Raw genomic sequence first — 20,413 nt, forward strand, 5'->3', positions numbered from 1 at the left:
AGTTCTTGTCGTCCAACCACCACAGCTGATCTTCCTTCACCTTTGATAACAGAGGGACCCAAAACAGAGGGAAATTGCTTGCCAGGGACCAGAATTCTTTCAGTCTCCATTGCAGGGATCAAAATTGTAGATGGCCATGAGGTTCTCTAGGGAGGTCAAGGGACCCAGAAGCACTTGCCACTGCCGTGCTGGTTGGCTCTGTTCTGACAGGAATGAACAAGCCACTGTCCTGAACTTCTTTATCCTCTGGTCCAAAGGGAAAACCCTCGACAAAGCTGTATCTATGATTATTTCCAGGTAAAGAATCTTTTGACTAGGATGAAGATTGGACTTCTCCAGATTTATCATGATGCCTAATTCGTGACAAAATCAGAGAAGACGATCCCTGTCTTGGATTAAATTTCCCAGAGAAATCACTAAGACCAGCCAGTCATCTAGGTACCTTAAGAGGCAAATCCCTTGGATGAGCCCATGTCGACACCTGGGTGAACATTCTTGTGAATACTTGGGGTGATGCTGTCAGGCTGAAAAATAGTACCTTAAACTGGAATACCAGCTCTCCAATACTAAAGCAAAGGAACTTATGGGAGGAGGAATGGATGGGAATCTGGAAGTACATATCCTTTAAGCCTTGTCAATATGTAGTCGTCGTTTCTGACTGCTTGTAGCACTGTTCGAGGTGTTTCCATCTTGAACTTGGTCCTCCTGATGAAGAGGTTCAAGGTCGAAAGATCTATCACTGGTCTCCAGTCGCCTGTAGCTTTTGGGACTAGAAAGACCCGACCGTAGAAACTCGGAGAAGGACGCTTGACTTCCTCTAACACTTCTTTCTCCATCATCTGTCTCACTTCTTTCTGGAGAGCTAGATATTTCGGAGATCCCTGAGCGTACGTGAGCTGAAGGAGAGGTTGATCTGTGAGGGTAGGGGCAATGTCGAAGGGTAGCAGATATGCTATTGCCCAGTGGCTCACCAGGCATCCCCGCACTAGTGGCAAGTAGTGGCGAGAGGCTCCCACTCTACTGCCTACCACCTCTGGCCCTGCCTCTGGCTCCTCTTCCTAGCCTTGAGAGCCTTCTTCACTGCTGATGGAGTAGGTTGAGAGGTCTCATTTGACAAAGCTGCTGTAGAAGACTTCTTGGGTGGAGGTTGTGGCTGAGAAGGAACAGCTGATTTTGAAACTGCCCGTTGAACTAGTCAGTTGTTATTATCCATATTCTTTCTCACTTCTTTCTAGAGAGCTAGATGTTTCAGAGATCCCTGGGCATATGTGAGCTGAAGGAGAGGTTGATCTGTGGGGGTAGGGGTAAAGTCAAAGGGTAGTAGATATCCTACCCGAAGGACATCTACTACCCACGGCTCTGCTCCGAACTTTTGCCACATTGCCCAGTGGCTCACCAGGCATCCCCGCACTGGTGGTAAGGAGTGGGGAGGGGCTCTCACTCTATTGCCTACCACCTCTGGCCCTGCCTCTGGCTCCTCTTCTTGGCCTTGAGAGCCTCCTTCACTGCTGATGGAGTAGGTTGAGAGGTCTTATTTGACAAAGCTGCCGTAGAAGACTTCTTGGGTGGAGGTTGTAGCCTAGACCCCGAGATGTTTGGCTGAGAAGGAACAGCTGAACTCGAAACTGCCTGTTGCACCCCCATGTAAAGATTCATCTACTTCCTTCGCAGGTTAACCTGGGAGGTACTGGGGACTGATGTTACTGGGTTTTGGCCCAAACATAGATCTTGTCCTGAGAAAGGGTTAAATATCTGTTGCCGGAGTTCTGCCAGAAAGATATAATCTCCCCTTCCTCACCCCTACTGAACCCTAGGACCCATTGAGGCAGCTTAAAACGACTGTTTTGTCCTTAAAACTTGCTGCCAGGAGCATACTACAAATTTTGCACATACCTGGCGACCATGCAAGTTTTCTTTGTTTTTTCCAGGACTATGCTCATGGCAGGTGGTACGGGCTTTGCCCACTAGCATAAAATGAACCAAGCAATTTGCTGCAGAATACTTGGTCCTGCATAATGGCGGGCCTGTATTGATAAAAAAAAGTTGCTATTAGAAACTAGTTAGTACTGATTGTCTGTAGTCCTTATATAGATAGTATATTCAATATTACAGGCTAATTTGATTACAAGTGTATAGCTGTAATATATTTTATTTACCATATTCTTATATATATTAAACATCTATGTTAACTTCAACATTCTAACAGTATATGACTGTATTACTTATATACTGTTAGTCCTTTTACAAGGACTCTGTGAAATTTAATTTTAAATGTCATGCCATTCAAGCTAACTGCTATAAACTAATTTCTTTAACTAACCCAAGCTACCGTTTTACATCCCTTAGGTACATGCTTCTAGCACAATTTACATTAGGCTAAGAATAGAGGATTTCTTAAAGGGTTCTTGCTTAACCTATTCTAGACCACTGCCTAGTCTAGGCTTACAGTATTTAGATCACACTTAAGGAAAGAACCTCTTATAATCTAATTTGCTGTTTTATCTGACTGAGACTACCTTTTATCTGATATTTGGCCATTGCTTTATTTAATCTGAACTACTGTTTTAGGCTAATAGTAGGATATTCCCTTAAAAGAGATTCCTCTTTAATCTGGTTAGGCTACTGCCTGGTCTAGGTTTATATAACCTGTAAGGATACAGGATAAGAACCCCACTAATATGTAGCCTTACAGATAGGCTACCAAGTCGTAAAAAACTAGGTTATCATTTTATCAATACTAGGATACTTTTATATCTACTCCTGGGCTATTTGGTCTAAACTACTGCTTAGACCAATGATAAGCTATTTCTTAAAATGTTCTCTCTTAGCCTAGTATAGGGCATTGCCTGATCCCAATTATTTTAGAACACTCTTAAATGTATAGGCTATATAATAACAGAAACTCACTAATATGTAACCTTGTAGTTAGGCTACCATTTTTGTCTAACCCAGGTTGTTATTTACATCTAATCGTAGGCCAGCTAGAAGAGAATTCTTTGATATTAGTGTGGTCACCATGGAGCTCTGGTAGACAATGGAAGGGTAGCTCCTTGAGGACGAGACAAGCGACTACACTATACAAAATTACCTCTATGTATTCTATATATTTTGGATGGAACAATCAGACAAAACACTCACCTGACACCACAGCTAAATCTTGAAAATTACTTCTGCTTGAAAATGGTTTTAAAATACTGACTAGTACTGACAAGGTTATATCTGATTTTTTGTCAACTGGCTGCATAACACTGTACTCATCAATTACCATGTTACCTGCAAAGAAATCATCATTTAAGTAATTCATTCAATACTAATAATATAAATTAATTCAACATAACTACTAGGACACACTCTTATACTAGTGTAAGCAGTAACACATTTAATAAGACTGACTGATAAGTAGCAGTCTGAATTGAGTGGAAATTATTCTGAAAAGTACTACAGAATGCTGAGATTCATGGCTGGATTGTGTTTATATCATGAATGAGGGAGTTGTTGAAAATATGTTGTTAAGAGGTTGAGAACTAGATAAGATCTCAAAATTATTGGTCTGTGAACGTGATGAAGATAGAAGATTAGTCAGTGACAAAAGTAGTAGATATGGAAGTATCAGGATGGCGAGTTATCAAATTTTGAAAATAACACAGATGAGGATTGTAACCACATGGAAATTAAGGCAGAAAGTGCACAGGACAGAACAAACTAGAGAAAATCTATTACAGATCTTTATCCAAAAGAGAGAAAACTTTAGGATGACTACAAAAAGGCCCAAAAAATAGGCTTAAATTCTTACCATACCAAATTGCAGCATCCTTTACATAAACATACATCATAATCGTTCCATCTGAAGGTATCCATCTTGGTAAAGTGGTCTTGCTACTGACTTCAACTTTGACAATTAAATTTTTGGCATCATCCCTGCTAAATTTTTTTATGTTACTATTTCCTTCTTTGCATTCAGTCTTGGGTGGGCAGTCTTCCAAAGGTTCCTCATCTGATGATTCTTTTGTTTCACTCATAACATAAAGAAAATCTCCTCTCTTGTATAAGATAAGGAAACAAACACTTCCTCGTTGACTATTAGCTGTGATCTAAATATGAAAATTTAGTGAATTCAATTAGATGATACAATGCTTAAATGCAGAACACATGAAAAGTATTAGGAGACAACACACATCTTATAGTAAGCCAAATGAAAAATACATTCCCAACTGTTAAACCCCTTATCTCAATGTTCTTATGCTGAGCTGTTTATAACTTAATTGTGTACTTCAATTATAGGAGCACAAAAGACGGTACTCTGAGCAACCATAATTGACTTATCTGTAGAAACAAAAACAAAAAACTAAATTTTCTTATACTATAAAAATCAAAAGGATATTAGTTTTACTACTGATGAATATTTTACTCAGGGTGTGTGCATCTGACTTGGCTCCTAAGCCCTTCAGATGTCACAATCATTCAGTTGGAAATTACAACTTATTGAATCAGTCCAAGTTTTCATACTTTTCTCCCAGTGTCGTTTATTTTCCTTCTAAACTATACTATTACAAATATCAACACCTGAAAACTTTCAACACATTTAGTATTGTGTACTAAAATAGTACCAACACATATGTATAAAAAGGACAATATCAAAACTTTCATGCTGTTTCTCATGCTAGAATGTTTTCCTTCTAAATATGTACCACTATCATATGCAACCAATTAGCATAAAAATATGGGGTGTTTAATTGTGAAAAATTGTGTTCCATACGATGGAAAAGTTTAATTTTTTTCCACGACTGACTGCAAGGACAGATCTATCAACTTCCAACCTTTGGTACGCACCCCAGTTGAGGTGGTGGCTTGGGGACCCACTGCTGGGATTGAATGCTCTATGGCACCTCCACCCTTACAGTGGGTTCAACTGAGCATTGGGACCTTTATCCCTTCCATCCCTCATCCTCCTATCAATTTTCCTATTTCCCTCTTCCTCTTTTGTTGACAGCCCATGCATGGCATTGATTATGCTAATGGATGTACTTTGAACGTGTCACATCAGTTTTTTCCAGTTTTTCCATTACATAATCAGTCTCCTTCCAGAAAAAAGGCAGGAGCCAGACAATAAACTTAAAGCACTTAAAAGGGGCTCCAGTATAATGGCCTCAAAATTTAATTAAAACTTGTTCATATTTTCCAGTGGAACTGTTGGGGATTAAGAGCAAAATGGGAAGAATTAAGGCTGCTCATATCAGAATTGTGTCCTGTATGGTGTATCTTTGCAGGAGACTGTGATTGGTAATAATACGTGTCTGAGCCCATGAGATTATACAACCTGTCATTCCATTTATAAATACAGTATAGGAAGCCATGGGATGTAGTTTTATATATTTGTAATGACACCCCACAAAATCCTAATAGTATCCAGTATACACTGCAAGTGATAGGTGTGCAGATTATTTTTATTACTATTATTCAGCAGATGAACCCTATTCATATGGAACAAGCCCACAGAGGCCACTGATTTGAAATTCAAGCTTCCAAAAAATAAGGTGTTCATTAGGAGGAAGTAAGGGGAAATATAGAAGGAACAGTTCTCACTTATTAAAAAGGAAGAAATAAATTAATAAATAGATAAAAATGTAAGGAGAATAGTATTAGGGTAGTTATGCACTGCATCTTTCCTTGAACTTTTGAAGTTCCAATTGCACGACATCCTCAGGGAGACTGTTCCACAGTCTAATGGTGTGAGGAATAAAGGACCTCTGGAACTGAGAAGTTCTACAGCGATGCACAATTACTGCATACTGGTGCTGCTGTTCAGCAAGTCTGGTTGCTCTCGGCAGGAAAATGGGATCAGGGATCAATTGAGAATGTGACAGATCTCTGTTAAAATACAACTTATGAAAAATATGTCGATGGTCCAAGTCACAATTGCAAATATTAGGAAACACAAACCTACCACCATGAATCACTCTATCTAAAAGAGATAAACCTCTGGCAGAAGCAGACAACCATACCAAAGAACAGTATTCTAGTAAAGGAAGGACAAATGACCTGAAACAAGTTGCATTGATTTTATCACTGCTATAAATAAATGAGGCCTGTTGTACAATAACCAACCTTCGTGCGGCACTTCTGTCACTTTCATTAGATATTTCTCAAAAGTAAGATGTGAGTCAAAAGTTCCGTAGAATAGTTAGTTTCAGACTCATTCAGCAAAGTCTCATCGACCTGGAAGGGAAGATGGGGTGGAAAATCTGTATGAGATCCATTTGCAAAGAAAATATACAGTATGCTCTCTCTCTATCTACTGCCCAGTGAAGTCTTCCCCACTGATAAATTCAAATCCCTTATTCAACAGCTACCATATCCCTTTGTTGTTCTGGGATATGAATGGTAGAAACCTTCTCTGAGGTGGCATCATTACTAATCAAAGAGGAAATTGCTTGTGTTCCATCATAGAAAGTGAAAATGTGGGAATCCCAAACATGGGAGAGTTTGCACATTTTCACGTTCAAACAGGCACAATATCAGCAACTGATTTATCTATATGCAGTGATGACTGCTTTATTGATTTTCACTGGAGAGTGAAAAATTAGTTTTACCAGCAAGCATCTTCCAAAAGTGGTGAATGTAGCTTTAAATCCTCCATCTTCAAGGCTACCTAAATGGAACACTGGTAAAGCTGATTGGGCAATTCCAGGAACACAGCTCAACAGATGACTTGGATGATAACTTTCCCTCTGTAGATGATTCTTGTCATTTTTTCAATACAATTATATTTTTGGCTAGTCTTCACCAATACCTAGGACTTCAGGTATATTTATCTGATGACCAGTTCCTTAGTGGACTTGTAAATGCCACAAAACTCATAGAACTATGAGATCAGCTTTCACCATATATTGCAGACAAAAATGTGAGTATCACAGCATTGAATTTTGAAAAGCAAGAGCTCATTTCCGCTTGGAAATTAAAAAGATTCGAAAGGGAACTTGGACAATTTTCATACCTTCATAAATTCAAAAACACCTCTGATTTTAGTTTGGAAGAGTTAGAAAAAGAGCAGGCAAATTTACTCCTTGTCAACCTCCAGTAATCAAGATCAATGGTAGTGAAGTTGAAGATCCCCAGTTAGTGGTAAATGAGTTTGCTAATCATATTGCTAATGTTGTAGAGAAAAATGATGACAGACACTACTCAGCTCAAAGGCGGCTAATGGGACAGGTCGAAATTGATTTTAATGCATCAATGAATGAATAATACAATGTACCTTTTACTATGAGAGAATTTGAATCAGCCTTATATACATGTAATGAATCAGCTCCTGGACTGGATGATATAACATATGCAATGATTAGACATACCAATGAAAATACCAGATTTTTCATATTAAGCATTATTAACAGAATTTTCCAATAACATTTCTTACCTAAGCTATGGAGATGTTAAAATTCAAGGCAAAATTATCACCCCATTGCACTGACATGTCTGTGTAAGATCGTGGAAAAAATGGTGAACGCCCATTTGATGTGGTGCTCAGTACGTGGTAAATATCTGTCACCAGCACAGAGTGGTTTTCAAAGTATGCACTCAACAACTGATGTGCTGGTTCAAATGTAATCTTCAGTATGTGAAGCTTTTACCAACAAACAACATCACATCACTGTTTTCTTTGATTGTGAGGTAGCTTATGATACAGCATGGAGGTATGGCATTCTGAGGGTCCTTTATAAATGTAACCTGAAATGGCAATTTGCCTCTTTTTATCAAGGCTTTTTAAAAAAAAAAAGGAGTGCCACAAGGAAGTGTTCCAAGTGTAACCTTGAATGCCTTAGCAATCAATGGGGTATCCAAAATAATTCCATCAGATGTAACATATACTCTTTTTGCTGATGACCTTTCGATATCTTTAGCAGCAACAAGGATGGCAGTGGCTGAACGCCATCTTCAGCTGTGCACTGATAATATAGTAAAGTGGGCCGAGATAAATGGCTTTAGATTTTCAGCTAGTAAAACAATAACCATGCAAGACTTGTATCTGACACAGAGAACAGGTTCTGGAGAAGATGTCACAATTACAAACTTACTAAAATAACAACCAATGATATTAATTTTATGAAATCACAAACTAAAATATAAAGCCATGATGTCAATTATATAAAATCTCAAATTATTGCGATGGACAGGGCATGCAGCATGTATTGTGGGGGACTGGATGAAATGAATGAATGTATGAAACTTTGGGCATATGACCTCACACTTTGGCTAGAGAAGCCATTCACCACCGGGGACAGGATGGAAAATAGTGTTAAAATTGAAGATGATTTACATACAATTTCAGAGGGAGTCTAGAGTCACTAAATATCCCTACGACAGCTGGACTGAGATGGTGCACAACAAAGTGGAGTAAAGTGGAAGAGGTCTGGTGTAAATGGCAATTGGTCACAATGAGAGAATTCAGCAAAACACTCCATGCATGGATGGTGGTTTTAGACAATTTTTGGATAGATCCAGAGAAAAGGGAACCCTGCAACCAACCTGGATCACACAAAACTTAAATACCTGACTCTCTCCAGGCTTTGTGGACAATTATTTTACTTATCTTTATTCCCAAATTTTTGTGACCATAAAACAACTAGGGAAGAAAAAAAGGGTGCAATCCATTCCTCTTCCTTTATTCTATGATATAATCCATGTGCCCTCTAGCTCCAACTCTGGTAGAGGGATATTGTGTATCTCACTTGCAACTGAGAACAATATGATTTATTTTAAAACTTCTTGATGTCGTTCACTCTTTGAGTAACAGAGTTCTCCACAGAAGCCCCTAAGTCCCTGATAATCCCACTCACATACACATTTTACTATCATACTTCCTATACATCTTTTTTTGGGAAGCTTGGTCATTTCAACAAAAGACCGTATTGTCCCAAGGTGCTCAGAGGATTTCGAAAAATTTAAGCATGAAGTTAATCTTCTAAAATAATCCTTGCAAAAGTCACATTCTTTCAGTTCTGCAAAGTAACATCTTTCAGCTATAACACTTTTACAGATATCACACAGAAATCTTGAAGACACATGCATGGCGAGTCACAGCCAATTGCTGTTAAAAGACTTGCTGGCTAGGTGACTAGCAATCTGGTGGGCTGGGAAGTTATCCCTGTGGAACAACTTAATGCCAACATCAGCAACATGCCCTTGTCAGGATGCCACCGCTCTCCTGAACCCATGTTAGTGGCATCAGCAGTGCACACTTGCACGAAACTGAGAAATACTAATAACCCACGATGCATATACTGATGACTGACTATTCAAAGGTAGCATGGCCCAGCCAATTGTCAATATCACCATGGAAAGCACATTGGTGTCAATAGTGTACACTGACATGATACCCAAGAAATACTGGATTCTTCTAGATATCTGTATAGATAAGTAGGCATTTTAGCCTTGATGGAAACTTCAACTCTGGCTATGTCACCCTGATACCACATAATATTCTTGAGCTTTACTTGGAGAAAATGTAGCATGGTCTTCAGCAGGATAAATTGTTGGTACCAGCAGTTTTCTCTAACTTACTGATTTGTTTTGGAACCAAGTCAAGACAAAAAAAGCTTTCATTAAGTGAGGCAGGGGATCCCCTATAAGTGGAGTTGTATTACTCACCTACCTTACACATTTCTTGTTTCAACCAGCAGGTAAGCACTGTTTGTCTTCTAGAACAGGACATTAAGGCTAAAATAAAAGTAAGAGGCTTGGTAATTTATATGACGGCATAACAGTGAATTGTCTACCAAGATAAGAATGAGCTTATTCTATAATCCTGTACATATAACATTCATATGAAATGTGGCATAATCTACCTATCAAAAGTGATCAAAGTTCCTTTAACCAGACTTAATTAAAAATTCCTGTAAGATGGCAAAGAATTCAAAATGAACCAAAACTACTAAGTACAAAGATACCTGTAATATGGCTTCAAGATTTTACCAACCTGACAAATATCTTCTAGTGAATATTCTGGAAGAGTTAGGGGTATAACAACTTCTTCTTTACTGAAGACTTTGGTGATCCCCAAGTTAACACTGAAGACATAACAGAATGTCTGTGATGGTGAAGTAACATGATCTACCAAGAGTGGACATAAAAGAGGATTATTCTGCAGTGCTCTTTGGTAGGAATGATGAAATGAAGATATCATTGAAAATAAACCAGGATTTCTAAAAGAGAAAAGAAAAAGAATTTGCAAATTAATAAAAATAAAGGACATTAAAAAAATAAACCATGCAAATTTTTCAATACAAAATGGCACTTCAAGTACAATTCTCTCTAAACCAGACCACTCATGAAGAGGTAACCTATTCAGGTTGTGGAAAGTTATGGCTTTTAAGGGGAAGGTCCTGTAAGAGAGTTACACTTAAATTATACTGAACCCAAAATTATCATGCTTTGCTTACACAGCATATAAATGTTCTGCATTTAAAAAAAACAACCATAAAACAATATTTTCCAGTCCTGAATGACTGAATTCCTTGTCCATCTGAGGTGACACCTTAAAAAATCACAGGTGTGTCAATCGTACATTTTGGTTATTCAGTTAGTAGTCCTTCCAAAATAAAGCTATCTTAGGTGTGTGAAGAAGTATCCCACAATGGCTGGTGTTTAACCTTATCAGTACCACTTTTCGTCTGTTGGACCCAGTTTGGTTATGACTTAGGGTAAGTACAGTAGATTTCTGTAATCTTCATTATTTATCCATTTTAATGTTTTCACCAAATAACCTCTTAATTGATGCTTTTCTAGAGAGTATGAATTGAGGTCTTCTAGCCTCCTTTGGTATTCAAGGTGCCTGAATGACAGTATCAGTTTGGCTGTTCCTGCCCATACTGCTTTTTCTGTCCTTCCACTTGGATGGTGCTCATAATTAATCAACAAACTCAAAGTGGTGTACAGTATATTGTGAGAGAGAGATATAAAGTAAAATAATACCCAGGGTTGTCATCATTATTCCTCCAAGGCTTTATATCCTATGTCAACACTTCCCAATAGGGATTTTTATATGTTCTTTGGGCTTATCATTGTTACCATTTTGAGACTATCTGTCCATTTCAACACTTGGAAAGTGAGAATTTTTAAAGCAGTCATACTCACAGCTATGTATTCCACCAAACAGCATCATACTTTAGTCTCTCTTTACACCAAATCAGACTTGGAAAAGTGTGGCTCAGCAAGCCTTTACAGCAATGTAAATTAAAATTATCATAAGTTCTCAATAGCTTCAAAGAATGAAGATTTACTCTTGTGAATAACAGATGTCCAAACACTGTGTTCATGTATACAGTATCTGCCAAAAGTGACTTGAACAGCTTACTATTCGTGGTATGAAAGGTTCTTCATAGCATCCCTTTGACTTCTTTCCACTTACCCATCCTACTTCTTTAATTTTCACATGATTTATGAACAAATTCCTTGGCCTTCCCTATTAGCATCTAAAGCATATTTTGATAGCATTGCCACTATTCATCCTCAAAGCCCCTAGAGGGGCTCCATAAGATAGACCAACTAATTTCAAAGAATTTTCTTCTAGTTGGCCTCAGCCAGTACAGTGCACATTGACACTGATAGAGTATAGGACTTTAAGACAAGAGGGTTCTTTCTCATATCTACACCAGCTGCCTGGGTTTAATTCCTATTCTTAATCTGCAGATTTGGCAACAGCAAGCTGCGTGCCTGTCACTATTGTGTCAACCATGCAATCTGCGCCAGACCTACTCACTCATTATTCTCTGGTCTCTGCTACCATTAGCACATGTCTAGAATTTGTGCGCGTATAAGTGCTCCTAGATCGTATTTTGGTCATCTTGGAAGAACCAAACTCAGAAGAAAGTTAAATGCATACTTTTAAGCCATAGTGGAAAGTTTTAATTTTAAAAATTTCTTTAACTGATAGGTTATTTTGCTGAAGTTGGGAGCCGGTGTCTCTCACAAGGTGAGAATTAGGTCTGGTTTGGTGGTTTAAATATATTGAAGTAATACTTTAAAACAGTGTTGTTCTTAAAGATCTTTGGTATATGACCTTCTATCTTATGTAGTAATCTTGGGCTACTTAGGAGATGAAAAAGGTTGCTAGGCCAAGTGTTCAAAGTGCAAGGGTGGTAATCACCATGCCCTTATATGTTGTTAGTCTGATGATAAACCCCATGTCACACCCAATGATAAAACCCCTGAAGTGGAAAAAGTAAAGGGGGAGAGTGATTCTGTTAAACATATGGGGGTAGCACCTTGTGAGCCAAGGGCTAGGGTTATTAAGAAGTGCTGTGTATTACAAACTGCAAGAATAAAAATTTTAGACTACCAGGGTATCACCTCGGCCACTGTAATGTTATAGAGGGATGAATAAATTTGTTTGTATCTAGCATTTCCCAACGTTTTGTGTGAGAGAGAGAGAGAGAGAGAGAGAGAGAGAGAGAGAGAGAGTGTAATTGTCGTTGTGAGTGGTTCGGTTGTTGGAGTTCGTTTACGGCGCTGTCTGTCTGTCTGTCGGGAGTTTTTTTTCGGTTTTGGGGAAGTCTTGGGCAGTTGAGGTCCAACCTTGAAAGTGAACAGGGAGTGCGTCTGTTTTTTTGGTACCAACATTAATGGTTCATGTGTCTCTTCTTTTTTTTGTTTGTTCGTTGTTGGTGGAGGGCCGGTTTAAGTTTTTGTTTTATGGTTGTGTGCTGTGATTGGCGACCGTGGACCTTTGGTCCGTCTCCAGCAACCGAGGATCAGGGTGAGTGTTGTGTGTTTGTGGGTTGAAATTCCGCCACATAATATTTGGCGCCCAACGTGGGGCAGCTGGTGTTGCAGCTGCAATTGAGATTAGTGGCTAGTAGTGTGACTGGAGGGAATGGAAGAGGAACTGGTGAGGTTGAGAGAGGAGTTGCGGCTGGCAAGAGAGGAGAATGGGAGGCTGAGGGGTGAGAATGAGGAGTTGAGGAGTCAGTTGGAGGAGATGGGGGGAATGATTTAGTAGAGGTTTTACTGAGATTTAGAAGGTGGAAGGTGGCCTTACAGCTGATATTAAGAAGACTTTCCTTCGAATAAAGGTAAAGAGGGAGGACCGCGATGTTCACAGGTTTTTGTTGAAGGAAAAAGACTGTAAAACATTACCGATTTGAAAGAATGCCATTTTGAAATAAGAGAAGTCCCTTTTTGTTGAATGCCACTTGGAAATTTCATTTTAAGAAGTATCCTCCCTCAAAGGTAGTTTCTGAATTGCTTGAGAACTTGTATGTAGATGACTAGCTTTCTGGGGCTGATAGCCCACCTGAGGCCTGTTTAACATTTCAGGAAGCCTGTGGTATTTTGGAAGGGGCTGGTATGTCCTTGTCAAAGTGTACTTCTAATTGCAAAACCTTGCCCATGACTGAAGGCTCAAGTGTAGAAGGTGTAAAAGTTTTAGGCCTACACTAGGTTTCCCCCCCTGACTGTTTTACCTTTAAGGTTGAAAATTTGGACCCCTTAGGAGATATTATTTGTACTAAGAGGAAAGTGTTAAGCCTAATAGCTCAATGTTTTGACCCCTTGGGTTTCATATGTCCCTTTGTTATGCATGAAAAAATAATGTTCCAAGAAATTTGGAGACTGGGTCTAGACTGGGATAAACTATTGCCTGAGGCTATGCATGGCAGAGTTGAATTGTGGGTTGTAGGATTTTCTGTGCTTGATTCATTGAGAATTAATTGTTACTTATTTTCAGAGTTACCCTGGAGAGATCTTCCTGATATTCAACTCTATGCCTTTGGTGATGCCTCGGAGAGGGGTTATGGTGCTTGTGTATATGTGAGTGCCTGATAGAGGTAATTTCAAGGTATCGCTGGTTGCTGCAAGAGGTAATATAATCCTATAATGAAATTTTCCCTCCCTAGGCTTGAATTACTTGGTGCCCTATTGTGTTCTAGACTTGTTGTACATGTGAAGTCCGCATTGAGGCTGGTCCAGGGGGTTTCTATTCAATGCTGGATTGATTCCACGGTTGCCCTAGCTTGGATTAAGGGAGAACCAAAATGATGGAACTGAGCTCTTCAGCTTTGTTGTACCTGTTCTTCCCCGAAAGTGGGCGGGGTTAGTCACCTACACTAAAACAATGGAAGCACTAGCATGAATTTCAGAATTTAAGCTGCTGCGATAATTAGAAACTATAGCTACATAATTGCTTGGTAAGTTACTTATATGAAAATCTGTATTCAGTCATGCACACAATATGAAAAAATACAGTAATTAGTGAATAAACAGTGTTGCTCAGCTCTATGAAAAAAAAGTTAATTTTAATTTTAATTGTTTTTACCAATACATAAAGAAAATGGAACAACTTCAGTACTATGAGGGGGGGGAGTAACTTGATTAGTTGTCAAATGTTCTGTAATACAGATTTATTTAATTTGTATTAAACATTTTATAGATATTTTGCTGTGTTTACATTAATATTAATATTTTAAAATTAGTAAATCATTGTTATAAGCATTTTAGGAGTGTATATATATATATATGAGTAACAGCTGTAAAAGGGTGGTAATCTAAGGTAACTTAGATTGTTTTGGGATGATGGTTTGGGGTGTATTTTTGTTTGAATTTACATTAAATTGTTTAAGTATAATAATTTAAGGTATATTTTTGTTTGAACTACTAAATTAGGCAGTGAACTTTTAAAACAGACAGTTATAAGCAATTTAGTTTAAGGGGTACTGGGTACATGGCAGTTATAAGCATTTTTAAGAAGAGGGGATTTTGCATTTCGGCAGTGGGTTCTGGAACCTATCCCCACGAAAAAGTGGGGGAGCATTGTAGTTGCTCTCTAAAGCCCCTCATCCAACAAGAGTGAAGGAGTCTAGGAATCATAATGTAATAACAAAGTGCAACTTATTAATTAGATGTCAACCAGATGGGCTATAATGTACAGTAACTCCCTGATGACAGAAAAACTCGGTTCTTACTGTGAATCAGTTAGACGTTCAACAATGTTGATGTGGGTAAAATACCATGTCTTTCCTTCGCCATTCTCAATAATTTCGGTCATCTCTCTTACAAATGGCCGATTTGGAATATCTATAGTACAAAATATCCCATTGGCATCTTGAGCTATTACCTCCCATTTATCAATATTTTGTGTTTTCTTCCTGAAAGAGAAAAATGATACAATTCAGTATAAAATTTCAAGAATATTTCTAATGTCAGCCCATAACAAACCACTGCTGTAATACACAACGTAGGACAAAAATACTCTTAAAGACAAAATTCTATGCAACAAAAGCATTTAAGAATGATATACTGCAGATAAAAAAATTAAAATTTTTATTAGGCTTTACACTGCAGCTTAACACCTGAAACTTACAAAGAAAAATATGAAGGCTAAAATTGCTCAGATTACAAAAATAAAATTATGCAATATATGGTGACAATGACCATACATAGATATTAACTCCTAGATAAAGAAGAAGTTAAATTAAGTGTGCTCTAAGTTTTTCAAACTTTGCATAAAAAGATACTTTAAATGTAAGTGATGACTTAAAATAATAGACAAGAATATTTTCTCTTGTAAATTCATCCCCAAGCTATAAAAACAAGGATAAACCAATGGAAAATCCTCTAAACATTAATCCCTCAATATATTTAACAGATAGCAGAATCCTAACCCTAGACATAACTGATTCATGTACATTCTCCTTGCACACACAACAGTGGTTCCTGATATCAACATCCTTCCTTTCTTGAGATTCATTACCTTTACCAATATCCCTTCAATGCATGCTGCTACATAAACCCATGTTAACCATCATTTTTTTTTTCATTATGTTTATGTGGCAAATGCACTGCAAAATATCCTGGTTCATTCTTTAATTTTCTCGTTTTACCATGTTCTCATACTAGACAAGTCATTGTCATCATTATTATTATTATTATTACAAGCTTGTTGGTGCATGCTACATGCACGGAAACTTGGCGCTGCTATCTCCCCTACCCTCTCGATCCCCTACCCATCCCACCCCCAACCAGGGCAGACAAACAGGTTTGCAGGAAGAGGGTGGATGTCTCCCCTACCTTCCCATTCCCCTATCTACCCCACCCCCACCTGGGGCAGACAAACCAGTTTTCGGGGGGTGGGTGGCTGTGTCATTACTCCCTTACTGTCACCCGGGGGAGGACAAAAAAAAATCCACTCAGATATTACTATTATAGATGTCTTGTTAAAAAGGATGGCTGCATCATGCAAATTGATCTTATATTTAGTTTTCTTAACTTTTCTTATGACACGCTTCTCATTCACGCTAATATTGATCAACAACTGGCCAATGGGGTGGCAACAATTGCAGCTGCATTCAATTGTAAAGTTGAGGCATGTCTCAAGTTCTCCACGAAGGTGTCATCGATGTATTGTATATACATCTGCTGCTTTTCTTTGCTGTTGAAGACTCTTTGCTTGACGGTTCCCATGTAGAAATTAGTGAAGAGGACTACAAAGGGAGAACCTATCATTACCCCGTCTATTTGGGTGTGCATATGGCCCCTGTGGGTAGAGAAAGCCTGAAAGCCCTTAGAGCAACAACCCCCAGAGGAATCACTGCCTCAATGGATGTGAAGTCCTTCTTCACAAATAATTTTGGATCATGTATAAAGGGACCCTACCACTCCATCACTAAACATCCCCGAACACACCCTCCATACCCTCCTGGAGATGTGTATCAAAAAGACCCCTTTCTCCACCCATAGGGGCCATATGTACACCCAAATAGACTGGGTGGCAATGGGTTCTCCCCTTGGGGTCCTCTTCACTAATTTCTACATGGGTACCACCGAGCAAAGTCTTCAACAGCAAAGAAAAGCAGCAGATGTACGTACAGTACATCAACGACACCACTGGTGCTAAGACACGTGAAGAGATAGCGAACTTGAGACATGCCTTCCACACTCACAGTTGCCTCAGCTTTACAAATGAATGCAGCCACGATCATCACCTCCCCTGAAGGATCCCTTGCAGAGAACCAATGTGGTCTACAGATACAAATAAAAAGAACGACTTATAGTAAGCAGTAACAGTAAGACACTCACTGGGAACTTCAAACAAGTAGCACTTAATACACTTACCTAAAGCCCAACAAACTCAGAAAATAATAAAAGTAAAAATAGAATGAAAACCAATTAAGGAAAAGCAAGGACTGATCAAGCTCTGGGAAGCAAAGTCAGCATATCCATATAGACTGACAGATACACTTAGTAAGACCTTTTTCTGCTGAAAGAAAGATGTAAGAGCTCAGATGTGAAGGCAGCAAACTGGATTCTTCTACTTTCTGACATGTCTGCAAAGGGAGCTTACACAATTAAAGGCAATTGTACAGTGATGGGTTTTTGATGTAAAAACAAAGGTAAGTTTTACATGGATTTTACTTAAATATGTGAAATTAAAGCAAGGAATACACATAACTAGCTGGGGGACATTTTAACAGTACCTGTGACTCACAACACGATGAACACGAACCAAAATACAGCTTTGTCTCACAGATGGTCCTGCACATTTTTCTACAGCCTCTGAGACAGTACCTGCTCGAAGATGATCATCCTGTAAAACACATAAGGTCAATAAATCTGAAGAAAAGTTTCTTTCAAAAGATCTCAATTTAATTATAATGACACTGCTAAGAAAACAATTGATTTTTCAATACAATTATATTCTCAGCTGGTCTTCAATTAACACCTTGGACTTCGCGCATATTTATCCATCGACCTTGTCAAAACTTCGACAAAAAAGACTGTACTTTTCCGCAAGTTGTGGTATAGTTTTGTTTCCCTCATTTACATACAGTGGAAATGCATACTGTACTGTGTGGAAGAAAGATAATATATTTTGTTGTATTGGTATTTAGTTGTGAAAAGCATTGTGTTGGCTGTTTCGTGTATTTAATTGTAATTATATGTGTAATAGTGCTTATGTATCAGTCATCGGTTGTTTGTTGGGTCGGTTGTTAGTCGAACATTTGGTGTTCGTCAACGACAGTCATGAAGTCAGTCTCATTACAACTCTGGTGCAGTGTAGCTGTACCTTAGAAAGGCTCAGGAGATTCAGCCATAGTTGTCGGTGTCTTCAAATTCACTGAAGTATTCCTTTTCATCTTAAAGTTCATGTAGGAAGATATCCTTTAGGAGATATGCATATCTAAATGTAAGGAGAATTTCTTGGAGTGTCCTTTGGATGAGGATTTCGAAGTAAAGATTGCCCTTATGCCAATTTCAATTCAGGTTAAGAATATCGAATGCGCCATTTGAATTAACAGTAAGTTTGTACTATTTATGTCTTGGATAATATACACAACGCAATATGGTTCTGATTGTGAGTTAGAATAATATAGTTGAAGTAACCTGGGTGTCGTAGCATAAAACTTAGGCTACGATTAGGTTAGTGCATTTCAAACCATTTAGGCTATACGATCACTTTACTATTTGAAATTCTGTACTTGTTCTGAAAGAGTCGGAATAAATTGGTGCTGTGACCAGGATCGTAGTAACTGGTTGTTATAGCAATGATCTGTATTATTAGTATTATTAAATTTTAAGGATTGTTGTGTTACTTGGCGATACGGATAAAAACGTGACTGGCTGATGATGGCAGCCATTTTAGAATTAGACACTTCTTAGCCTAGCCTGAAATGGATAAGTAATAGGATTAACTTGGTCAACCATCACCTGGCCTAACTGAAGCCTGATCTTTTGATAGTAACTCAGTGGGAATTTTAATCTTCCTTTCTATTTTCAGAATATGGTATTGTGTTTTTGGATAAAGTTGATATTGTTTTTTGGATAAAGGTTGAGAAAATGGCTACAGCCTATCCAGACGAATTCCACATAGAGCGGAAGGTTGCTGTGGTAGGACATTCTCATGTAAAACATCTGTCATTTTATGACAGGATGCTGTAGTAAAAGTGATGTGAGACTAAAGCAACCCCTATATTGTCACACTTGGAAAATCAGGGGCAGTGTGTGATAACTTACTGGATCCTGGTTGTTGTGTTATTCACTCAGAAGGGATAATTCAAATGAAATGTTGTCAATTAGGTCATTGCTGAGTGGGGAAGTTGGGGAAAACACGCTGGTATGCAAGCAGTTAGCTTGCCCAGGTAATTCCTTGGGTGCAGTTGCCCTCATGTTCCAACTTCTTTTATGACTTGTACAGCCTAGTGGGCAGCACCTTTGCCTTTCAATTGAAAGTCCTGGGTTCGATCCTGATGTGAGACAGAAATTTATTTACACATTCTAGAATGATTCCTAATATTCGAAAACTCTGGGTTTGTTAAGCGAGTTACTCTGATCTCTCATTTTCTTCTATGCTACCGCTAGAGCGAGTGGGATATTTTAGTGGGTGGCAAAAGTATATCAATGATTTCGAACTAAACAGGGCTAAAAAATTTTTTACAAGTTTTGCATCCATTTGCTGCTCACAGTACCATACAAGTGGAACAAAATTGTCAATAAACCAATCTAAAAAATTTTTTTAGCAATAACGCTTCAGTATATGTTTATTTTGGTGTAAAACAGTCTACAACAGTCAATACCTCAAGTTTTATCATTACTTGAAATTTGGCTATTAGCAAGCCCTTTAAATCTGTCTGGCAAAGGATGCGACACACTTGAAGACAGTCATTAAGGGAAGGGTTTATACCAGAAAAATAAATACTGTTTCGAAAACTGTATGTTTACATCAGCAAAGGCTCACTAAGATTTCTGCTGTCTGATAGACAAGAATAGCAAACAGTGAACCTGGAAACTCAGTGGATTGAAAATAAGGTGTAAGTTTACCGAGGTTGTGATGAAACAAATAAAAATTATATATACCTGATAAAGTTCCTGTGAAGCATTCTTCACACTTCTCAGAGTTGGTGCACCTTCTTTAGAATCAATGACTTCTTGAAATTCATGCATATTTTCTGCCTTGGGTTTCCTGGAGTCACACATAGAAGGCAGTATGGATATATCTAGTGAAGTAAAATAAGAAAAGAATTAATGTCTGTCTCTTCTTATAAAGCATATAACATACTGAGTCTGATGTACAATGCTGTATGTGATCAATTGCATTCCCCATCAGAGAGTGAAAATTACAAGATATTTTTAGAAAGGAAATAAAAACACAGTAATGAAATTTCTATAATATCTCATTAAAAATAAGTGCTTCCACATTCAAAATTCCAGTTGACATGATATAAATTACAGTGAGGTCATTACACATTCAAAATCTTTTCAGCAGTGGAAAATTCTCAATTATATACCAATACAGTATAGTATATATGGAGAAAAGCACTTTAAGATTTATGACATTGTGAATTTAAACTTTATAGTTGCTTATAAAAATTGTGCTAAATATGCCTTTTTATACTAAGTAAATTTCTTGAGTGATAAGAACAGTAGA

At 38.1% G+C, this 20,413-nt stretch overlaps 1 protein-coding gene across 3 annotated transcripts in view; it reads right to left on the minus strand.

The window, feature by feature from the left end:
• Positions 1-20,413, minus strand: part of LOC136848996 (uncharacterized) — a 60,422-nt gene that overhangs the window by 11,740 nt on the left and 28,269 nt on the right. For all 3 annotated transcript variants that reach the window (XM_067121818.1, XM_067121817.1, XM_067121819.1), the window contains exons 7-12: positions 19,843-19,982; positions 17,466-17,575; positions 14,955-15,137; positions 9,974-10,199; positions 3,794-4,091; positions 3,139-3,273 (exon numbers count right to left, since the gene is read on the minus strand). In XM_067121818.1, the coding sequence (XP_066977919.1) occupies positions 3,139-3,273; positions 3,794-4,091; positions 9,974-10,199; positions 14,955-15,137; positions 17,466-17,575; positions 19,843-19,982 (1,092 nt within the window). The remainder of the gene's footprint in view (positions 1-3,138; positions 3,274-3,793; positions 4,092-9,973; positions 10,200-14,954; positions 15,138-17,465; positions 17,576-19,842; positions 19,983-20,413) is intronic.

The sequence above is a fragment of the Macrobrachium rosenbergii genome, chromosome 20 (assembly GCF_040412425.1).
Source record: "Macrobrachium rosenbergii isolate ZJJX-2024 chromosome 20, ASM4041242v1, whole genome shotgun sequence".
NCBI lineage: Eukaryota > Metazoa > Arthropoda > Malacostraca > Decapoda > Palaemonidae > Macrobrachium > Macrobrachium rosenbergii.